Source organism: Lutra lutra, chromosome 18 (genome assembly GCF_902655055.1).
Source record: "Lutra lutra chromosome 18, mLutLut1.2, whole genome shotgun sequence".
Classification (NCBI taxonomy): Eukaryota; Metazoa; Chordata; class Mammalia; order Carnivora; family Mustelidae; genus Lutra; species Lutra lutra.
In genome coordinates this window covers 7,110,211-7,120,470 of record NC_062295.1, presented here as the reverse complement: position 1 = coordinate 7,120,470, position 10,260 = coordinate 7,110,211, and the positions used below count along the sequence as shown (strand labels likewise).

General features: G+C 49.9%; 1 protein-coding gene across 1 annotated transcript; it reads left to right on the top strand.

Moving 5' to 3' along the window:
* The first annotated feature begins 2,082 nt into the window (after positions 1 to 2,082).
* On the top strand, positions 2,083 to 5,727 carry TMEM186 (transmembrane protein 186). Its single transcript, XM_047714558.1, has 3 exons — positions 2,083 to 2,132; positions 3,194 to 3,227; positions 3,308 to 5,727. The coding sequence occupies exons 1-3, from the start codon at positions 2,083 to 2,085 to the stop codon at positions 3,941 to 3,943; spliced, it is 720 nt and encodes a 239-aa protein (XP_047570514.1). The 3' UTR covers positions 3,944 to 5,727.
* Positions 5,728 to 10,260: the final 4,533 nt, after the last annotated feature.

Sequence of the window (10,260 nt, the reverse complement as noted above, 5' to 3'; positions counted from 1 at the left end):
ATGAAGGCTCTGCCACCTTTCTTGTACCTCTTTAGACGGTCTGAAGGAAAGAGGACCAGTTTGAGAGTGTCAGACTGTGCCCCACTCACTGGCTGTGTGTCTTTGGGCAAATTTCTGACCTTCTCTGTGTTTATAGTTTCCTCAGTGGTAAAGTACAGGGGACCCTTGAACAATTCAGGTTTGAACTGTGTCCGTCCACTTTTGTGTTGATTGTCGAAAATGAATACATTGGGAAAAATTTTCGGAGGTTTGCCGTAATTCAAAAAACCTGGCAGATGAACCGTGTAGCCTGGAGAGACGGAAAAAATAAAAACAGTATGTCATGAATGCCTAAAATTCAGGTAGATACTAGTTTATTTTATTTACTACCATAGTATACGCAAGTTTGTTCTAGAAAGTTTATCAGAATGCGCACAGGGCCTTGGAGAACTGTACATGGCCTCATTCATAGTCGAGAGAACCAGAAACATGAAGATGCAGTGTTAACTCCTAGCTGCGTAAAATTAACCGCAGTACACGCTGTACTACTGTAATCATTCCGTGGCCACCCCCCTGCTGCTGTTTCGGTGGGCTCAGGTTTAGTATGTGCTTCGCGTGGCGTGTGCTGCCCATCATCTCCGTGTTAGCACTTCGTCGCTAGTAAATTGCGAATGGCAGTAAAAAGTGATCCCCTGGTTCTCGCGTATTTTTCATCGTGTTTGGTGCCATATCGTAAACCTTGAATAACACCAGGGGACCCACACGAAATGCCGCTAGTGGTTCTGGAAGTGCTCCCAAGAAGCAGAGGAAAGTCATGACATTACAAGAAAAAGTTGAATTGCTCGATACGTACTGTAGATTAAAGTCGGCAGCTGCGGCTGCCTGCCATTTCAAGATGAAGGAGTCCAGCGTGAGGACCATTGTCAAAAAAGAAAAGGAAATCCGCGAAGCCGTTGCAGCAGCTGCGCCAGCAGGGGCGAAGACCTGGCACTTTTTGCGAGATACTTTTTTATCTCGTATTGAAAACATAGCCTTTATGTGGGTGCAGGATTGCTATGAGAAAGGCATCCCTATGGATTCTAAAAGACCCGAGAAAAAGCAAAGTCATTATATGACAACCTGAAGCAAAAGGAAGATGAAGGAACTAAAGCTGGAGAATTTTTTTTTTTTTTAAGATTTTATTTATTTGACAGAGAGAGATTACAAGTAGAGAGGCAGGCAGAGAGAGAGGGAGGAAAGCAGGCTCCCTGCTGAGCAGAGAGCCCGATGCGGGACTCGATCCCAGGACCCTGAGATCATGACCTGAGCCGAAGGCAGCGGCTCAACCCACTGAGCCACCCAGGCGCCCTAAAGCTGGAGAATTTAATGCCAGCAAAGGATGGTTTGATAATTTTAGAAAGAGGTTTGGCTTAAAAAATGTCAAGATGGCAGGAGAAGGAGCTTCTGCCGACCATTGATAAGTTCCCATGTCAAGAGCTCCTAGACTGCGAGCCAGAGGAGTTAGCCGAAGGCGCCTTGGTGGGGATGAGAGCTTCTGGACCAGTACCACATGAGGAAGACGTAGAAGAAGCAGGGCCAGAAAACAAGTTGACGTTAGACAACCTGGCAGAAGGTTTTCGATTATTCAAGACGGCCTTTGACTTCTTTTACAACATGGACCCTTCGTGATTCGGGCACTGAGACTCAAGCAGGTGATGGAAGGGGCTTGGTGCCATACAGAAATACCTTTAGAGAAATGAAAGAGCGAAAAAGTCAGACAGAAATTACGATGTATTTCCCTAAAGTTAGCCCGAGTGTGCCTGCCTCGCCCGTCTGCCCTTCCCCCGCCTCCACCTGTCCCACCCCTGGCACCCCCGAGACCGCAAGACCAGCCCCTGGGCCTCCTCGTCCTCAGCCTACTCAGCGGGAAGGTGACCAGGATGAAGACTTTCCCGCTGGCCCGCTTCCGTGTAATAAATAGTGAAGAGTCATTGTGGTGTACGGTTAAACTTCCCTGTTGTGTGTGTGAGCAAGTGTCTTCATGTGGAATCCTGTAACTGTGCCAAGAACTGTAGGGGACGCTTTGTGCCATCATCCTCTGCCTGGGCATTCACCCTGTCGAACATGTGCAAGAGGCCTTTGGAAGTGGGTAGCCTGTCCTTAGAGGCTGTCAGGTGAGTACTACGTAATATCAAATTAACTGTGTGTTCTTACTGTTTGGTAACGCTGCTTTATGCCATCAGAGATTTAATTGCCTTGGAGTATGCCCCTTACCTCCCTCTCCACCGCCCCCCCCCCCGCCCCGTAATTGGAGAAAATGCCTATCAGTCTATCATCAGTCCTAAGTAGTTTTTTATTTTTTATTTTTTATTTTTTATTTTTTTTAAAGATTTTATTTATTTATTTGACAGAGAGAGATCACAAGTAGACAGAGAGGCAGGCAGAGAGAGAGAGGGAAGCAGGCTTCTTGCTGAGCAGAGAGCCCGGTGCGGGACGCGATCCCAGGACCCTGAGATCATGACCTGAGCCGAAGGCAGCGGCTTAACCCACTGAGCCACCCAGGCGCCCCTAAGTGGTTTTTTAAAAAAAAGGAACAGTGTTTCCCATACTGTATTCTGAACCTGACAGTAATACTGTGCGCCATAAGAATTTTATAGGAGTTCATTCATTAGCGTACAGAGCAGGCTCCTGGGAAACAGTAGTATCGATTACTCCAGGCTGCCACTTTGTTTCCAGTCCATGAATCGTTGTTCTTATAAATAAATAGGAATCTCCCTTTTAGCCTTCCTTTTTTGTGTTTGGTGTCAGTAACATAGATACTATCTACCGCGTGTTGTGTCCTCTAAGACAGCGTTGATGTGGCTACTGACAATTCATCTTGGAAACAAGGTAAACTTAATGGTACCGATAATACAATACTATAAATGTATTTTCTCTTGTGGTTTTCTTATTCACATTCTTTTCTCTAGCTGGCTTTATTCTAAAAATGCAGTATGTACTACGTGTAACAACAAACATGGGTTAATCGACTTATCAGTAAGGCTCCTGGTCAACACTAGGCTATCAGTCGTTGAGTTTTTGGGGAGTCAGAAGTTACAGGTGGATTTTTGACTGCATGGGGCGTTGGTGTCCTGAACCCTTGCAGTGTTCAAGGGTCAAGGTCACGGCACCGTCTTGCACCGCCTGTGTGAAGCTCACGTGAACTTAAGGCATCCTTCCCTGTGTCTCCGCAGTAATCGCAACCTCACAGGACTGGTGGGAGCCTCTGGGTAAGGGGCTCTGCGCATGTTTATTTTGTGATCAGCGTGGTTGAGTTCTCGAGAGCAACGCTGTCCTGTCTCCCTTCCAGGCTGCCCTCCTCCGAGCCGTGCCACGGTTGGCAGGCCCAGCTGCCTGGAGAAGGCCTGTGTGCGGGCTGTGGTGCCACACCGGGCAGGATCCTGGGACGTGGATGGGGAGCAGGACCCCCACCCCGAAGGAGAAGCCTGCAGGCACGGACGCGGAGCAGTTCCGGATGGTCTACCGGTTTGATGCTATCCGAGTCTTCAAGTACCTGTCCCGGCTGAAGGTGACGCAGACGGCGCTGACGCTGCTGGCCCTGCCGCCTGGCTTCTACGGGTACTCGCACGGCTTCGTGACTCTTGGCAACTTGTGCCTGGCGGGTGGGGTGGCCGGCTTCGCCCTGGCCATGCTTTTCTGGATGAGCCACTTCTTCCGGAGGCTGGTGGGCATCCTGTATGTGAACGAGGCGGGCACTGTGCTGCGCGTAGCCCACCTGACTTTCTGGGGCCGGCGGCAGGACACGGACTGGCCCGTGGCCCATGTGATCCCCCTGACAGAGAGCAAGGACCGGCCCCAGGAGCTGTTCGTGTGCATCCAGCAGTATGGCGGGAAGCAGACCTTCTACCTCAGCCTGCGCTACGGACGCGTCCTGGACAGAGAGCGTTTCACACAGGTGTTTGGGATGCTGGACACCCTCAAGTGAGCTGGGAGCTGGGCCTCCGGGTGGCCCTGGGCTTCCCGGATCTCCAGCAGGAAGGCCGAGGGTGTGGGTGAGGCCGCAGAGCGGGATCAGGCCGCTGGAGACCTTGCCAGGGCCTCTCAGCCCTTGTCTTTTGGGATGAGGAAATTATGAGGCAGGAGCTAGTGACTGGGTTTAGGAGAGAGGTCCTTAGTACAAATTCTTACTGTATTTGCGTGCGACATTCAGCCAGATGATGGCCAGAAGTTTCTGTTAACCGCCAATTCTTGGATGAAGCTACGTCGGGTTCACTCAAGCGGTGCCCTGCTGAGAAATTGGAAGGCGGGGAGGTGCGCGGTGGGGAGCCCAGGATTCGGAGTGAGAACGCTCGGGCGCTGTCCCTTCTCAACTCCCGGTCCCGCAGCAGGTTGTCGAGTCTTGCTGAACCTTGGTTGTCACATCCGTGGAAGGGAAAATCCTGCTTGTCACATGGGACGGGTGTGAGAATAAACAGTAAATGTCAAGGTCAGTGCAGAGGTCAGGGTGTGCTGCAAGGCTTCCGGGCAGTCGGGAGGGAGGTCCCGAGCCCTGTGCCTGGCCCCCTCAGGGGCTTACCCCGGATAAGGACTGGGAAGAAGCCTAGATAGAGGGGGGTCATTTGACCCCGCCGGAATGGTGACCGCACAGTGACCGGGACAGGTGTCGGCCCAGTGAGCACAGCACTTCCGCCAAGATTGTGTTCGCCACCCAGACGCCTGTGGGCCCTCCTGTGGGGACGCTCTGCGATGTGATAAAGTGAGATGAACTGTATTCTGGTACCTTATTTTATAAACCAAAGCTGATTATATGCACTGCCCTTCCCTGCAGTCAGTGCTGCATGTCTGTTACTCAGTCGGTAACAGTACAGAGGAGGGAAGGCGTGATCTCTCTTATTCTGCCTCTCAGAAGTCAGTAACTACATGTTTCGTTGTGCGGACTTCTAGCCTTTTTTATTGTAAAATATACAGAATGTAAATTTATCCTTTTACCATTTTCTAGTGAGCAGTTTAGTGATACTAAGCACGTCTACAGCATTGTGCAACCACCGCCTCTGTCCATTTCCAGAACTTTTCTGTCATCCCAGGGAGAAACTCCATTCCCATTAAACATGACTCCCCATTCCCCCTCTCCCTGGCCCTTGTAACCACTCGTCTGCTTTCTGTCTGTGTGGATCGGCTTATCCTGGACTTTTGGTGTAGACGGCATCAGACGCCCCGTGGTGGGTGATGTCTTTCGCTCACCATCCTGTTTCCTAGGCACATCTGGGCTATAACACGTATGAGCTTCATTCCTTTTTGTGGCTGAATAACGTGTGTGTAGACCATATTTCGTTTCTCCATCCGTTGATGGACATTTGCATTGTTTGCAGCGCTTGGCTCTTGTGACTAATGCTGCTGTCCTCATGGGTGGACAGAAGTCTGAGGCCATGCTTTCGGGTGTGTGCTGAGAAGTGGGATTCCTGGATTGGTGGTAACTCTATGTTTACCCTTGTGAGGAACCACCAGGCTTTCCCACAGTGACTGCGTGGTCTTATATCCCCCCGCACTGCGTGAGGGTTCCAGTTTCTCCGTGTCCTTCTTTTGGATAATCGGCGTCCTAGCGGGTGTGAAGTGGTGTCTTCCTGTGCTTTCGGGCTTTTCTAAAAACACGGGTGTTATCTTGTACCTGGAATTGTTTGGGTTTTTTGCTTCCCAAAAAACATGACTATCTTAGTGGTAAACCATTGGAAATATTCTGTCACAAGAAAATAAAAGCCTTGTAACATGTGAGATGTCTGATGTTAACTAACCATATTGTAGTAGTCGTTTTGCAGTGTATACATATGTAAATCATTATGTTGTACCCTAAGTTGCAGTGTTTCATGTCAGTTATAGCTCAGTAAAATTGGGGAAAACAATAGGTAGCTCACCTTGCCTAAAACACAAGGTGCAGATAATTTGATTTTTTCATTTAAATACTCTGTGTGAAAACAAATTCAGAAATTGCAAAACACCCCACTGAGTGCTTGTAGCTGGTCCTTTAGCCTTTAGTACTTAAGTCATTTCCATTTTTACAAAAGAATGTGGCGTATGAGGGGCTCCTGGGTGGCTCAGGCTGTTAAGCACATGACTTGATTTCGGCTCAGGTCATAATCTCAGGGTCATGAGATCGGGCCCCATGTCCCTCTCTTTCTCCCACCACCACCCCCTGCTCTCCCTCCCTCCCTAAAAAGTTATGTGGCATATCAAATGTATGGAGAGTGAGCCTTCTCTGTAGACTGAAAATGGCATTTTGAGAAAAGTCACTAACACGAAAGAAGTTTGGTTTTCTTAGTGAATTTATTCCATGTCACAGACGCAGGTAAAGCCTGTACCCAAGACTGTTCCTTCAGGCTTCCGGGTCAGCCCTTCATTCTGTCCCGATCTCTTGTGCCGGACTCTGCTCAGCACTGACCACAAAGCGGGGGGTTGGGGTCCATCTCGGGGGGAGTCTGGGAGAGGAACCAGTGCACATGTGCACTTAGGTGACCAGGAGCAGTTGGGGGAGCGGGTCGCCATGAAGAGGAGGCAGGGCTCAGAGCAGGAGCAGCGTGCACGTGCTGGGGCCGTCCCTGATTTGATCCTAAGCACTAGGGAAAGCCTGGAGGGTCAGAGCGAGAATGGTGGAAGGAAGTGTGGGAGCTTTTATATTTATATATTTTTAAAGACTTTATTTATGTGATAGAAGGCACAAGCCTTGGGCGGGGGGGAGAAGCAGTCTCCCCACTGAGCAAGGAGCCTGTTGGGGGCTCTATCACAGGACCCTGGGATCATGATCCGAGCTGAAGTCAGACACTTGACCGACTGAGCCACCCAGGCACCCCAGAGTGTGGGATCTTTTAGAAACAAGAAGAAACCGCACTTTGTAATTCGTGTTCAGTTGTAGTTAAAGATGCAAACATAATGGTTGTAGGCTTGTGGATTTGGTTCCTGAGGTTGAAGACCCTGGTCTGGGGAGTGTGGTTATGTCCTTCAGGTGTTTGGGAACACTGGGCACCCACCGTGTGGGCAAAGCTGTGGTCTTCCCAGACATAAGGGCTCTGCATGCAGGAGCCGGAGCCCTGACCCAGAGCCTGGGTATGCATCTGGGTGTCCCGGGGGGCCACCGACCAGTTCTCGAGCACTGGTTCTTTCTTCAGGGGAAATGCCATGTTGTTCCACTGACTTCTTGTTTTAGGCAGACTCAAAAATCCGACCAGAAGCGGACCACTTCTCCCCCTGTGCACCCCTGCCGTTCTGATCCACGCCATCCTCACCGTCTCCTCGGGGCTATTGCAACCTGCTGCTGCCATGATCCTTCCCCTGCTCGAGTCTGTTCTCACAGCAGCCAAAGCGATCCTTTGTTTTTGTTTTAGTTTTTATTATTTATTTATTTAGAGATAGACCGTGGGTGGGAAGAGGGGCAGAGGGAGAGGGAGAGCAACTCCTCAAGCAGACTCCCCACTGAGCATGGTACCCCGATGTAGGCTCCATCCCAGGACCCTGAGATCACCAAAGTGATCCTTTATTTTATTTTTATTTTTGAAGATTTTTTCTCTATTAATTGAGAGCCAGGGGAGCAGGAGAGGGAGAGGGAGAAGCAGACCCCCCACTGAGCAGGGAGCCACTTAACCGACTGAGCCACTCAGGCACCCCTATAAAATGTCTTAAGAGGTATTAATGATTTGACTTTGACCTCATTAAAGACAAGAATTAACTCAACCCCTGATGTTGGTCTAGTTGTAAGCTATTACCTGAGTGAACCTCACCCCTGGAGATTCTGGTTGTGTTCGGGATGGGTCCCCAGAATCTTTTTGACAAACTTGACGCTGATTCTGAAATGCAGCCAGGCTGGGAATTTCAGGAATAGACTATCAGAACAGAAAACGCTAGAGTAACTCATCCCTGCGGACTTCGTGTTCCTGGGGTTCTCAGCTCCGGCTCCATGTGCAGAATCACCTGGAGAGCTTTGTAAAAATATGGTTGCCCAGGGGCGCCTGGGCAGCTCAGTTAAGAGTCTGCCTTTGGCTCAGGTCATGATCCCAGGGTCCTAGATGGATCCCTGCATCGTGCTCCTTGCTCAGCAGGGAGCCTGCTTCTCCCCCTGCTGGCACTGGCTCTCTGTCAGATAAATGAAATCTTAAAAAAATATACCATTGCCCACACCTGTGACCAGGCATTGCTGTTCAGGGTTTCTCAGGTGATTCTCACGTGTAGCCTCGGTTGACAGTCACTGCCCTGAAGCATCGCCCACTGGAGGTTAGAGCCCCGTTCTCAGCAGCTGTGGCAGGAAAGAGCCTCTATTTCCGTGGGTTGTCGGCTCACACAGCACCAGCAGAGGGCACACAGCACATGCGTTGTTCCATCTTCTTCTTCCCGAGCCAGAACCACAGATCTGCACTTGACCACCCAAGGGCCCCTGCGGCACACACCAGGAGGGCAGTATCTGGGAGATGTCCAAACTCACCTGTGCGCAACCCCTGCGGATTCTGGTAGATGCTGGTATTTGAGAGAGAGAGAGCACTGAGAGAGGCAGAGGGAGAAGCAGACTCTGCTGAGCAGAGGGTCTGACATGGGGCTCCATCCCGGGACCCTGAGATCATGACCGGAGCTGAAGACAGAGGCTGAACCCACTGAACCACCCAGGCGCCTTCGGGGTATCTGTATTTTTATGCTTCCTAGGTAATTCCAAGGCACCCCAACTTTTGAGACTCACTGGGATTTACCCTTCCTGAAGGCCATACAGATAATAAAGCATCTGCTCTCTGGAGATACAAGTGGTCCTTAGATACATGGGCGATTTCCCCCACTTTGGCGACAGTGCCCACGTGATCATCTGATAGAAACACCCAAGCAGACTTAGGAGGCTGTTCATCGAATGTTCCTAATAGTAAAACGCATAAACAGCAGTGATGAAACTGGAAGTAAACTGAGTGTTTGTTAGTAGGTAACGTGGTGAATAAATGTTGGTAGAGCCATACTGCAGACTATTATATGGCCCTTTGAAGGAATGACATTGGGGGGGTTCCTGCGTGGCTCAGTCCACCGAGCATCCAACTCCTGGTTTCATCCCAGGTCATGATCTCCCGGTCATGGGACTGAGCCCTGGGTCGGGCTCTGTGCTCAGCAAGGAGTCTGTTTGAGTTACTCTCTCCCTCTGCCCCTCCCCACCATGCTCTCCCTTTAAATTAAATAAATACATCTTTTAAAAAAAGAATGAGGCTGAACTGTATCTGCTGATGTGGAAAGGTAACCATAGGATAATGATAAGTGGAAAAAGCAAGCCACAGAACAGTATAGTTTTTTGTGGTCTTGTTTTTGCATTTGTATAAACTGTGTAGGTTCTAATTTATTCACAGTGGTTACGGTCGGGGGTGGGGCGTGTGGACAGGACGGAGGGCAGATGTCCACGTTCAACTTTATAACCTTCTAATACCGTTTTTAAGTTTTTATGACAGAGCATGTTGTCTGGCTTAACAGATGAGAAAAATGCTGTAAAAAACGCTCTTTCAGGGGCGCCTGGGTGGCTCAGTGGGTTAAGCCTCTGCCTTCGACTCAGGTCATGATCTCAGGGTTCTGGGATCGAGCCCTGCACTGGGCTCTCTGCTCAGCAGGGAGCCTGCTTCCTCCTCTCTCTCTGCCTGCCTCTCTGCCTACTTGTGATCTCTGTCTGTCAAATAAATAAATAAAATCTTTTAAAAAAAATTAAAAAAAACAACCAACCAAACAAAAAAAACCCCAAAACTCTCTTTCAAGCCAACTCTGTAGGTGAAGGGAAGTTTCTCCACTTTGAATTCCCATTCTGGACTCGGAAGCTAAGCTGATGTCAGGAAGTCGTGGAGATCGTTGGTGACATGGTCACATTTGTCCCTTTTAGAGTGGTTTTCCTGCCTGTCTGCTGAGACCCGTCTGAACTCTGGGCGCCTCTGTGCCCTGGGCTGGGTATAATTTAGCTGCAGGGGATGGGGTGGTCTGTACCACACCCGTTTCCATACATTACTTGCTAGGGACTGAAGGTGTATCCCCCCGCCCCTGCTGTGAAATTCACCCATGTAGTGGTGTTTGGAGGTGTGGGGCTTTGGGAGATGATTAGGGTCCCCATGATGGGATTAGGACCCTTACAAATAAAGAGTCTTCGTATGTGTGTGTATGCCCCCAGGAAGGCCATGTGAGGACACGGGGGAAGAGGTCCTGACTAAGAACCTGACCATGGACTTCCAGCCTCCAGAACTGTGAGAAATACATGTCTACCATTTAAGCCTTCCGGTGTATGATTACTGGAGAGGTCCTCAAGGGGGTCTGTCT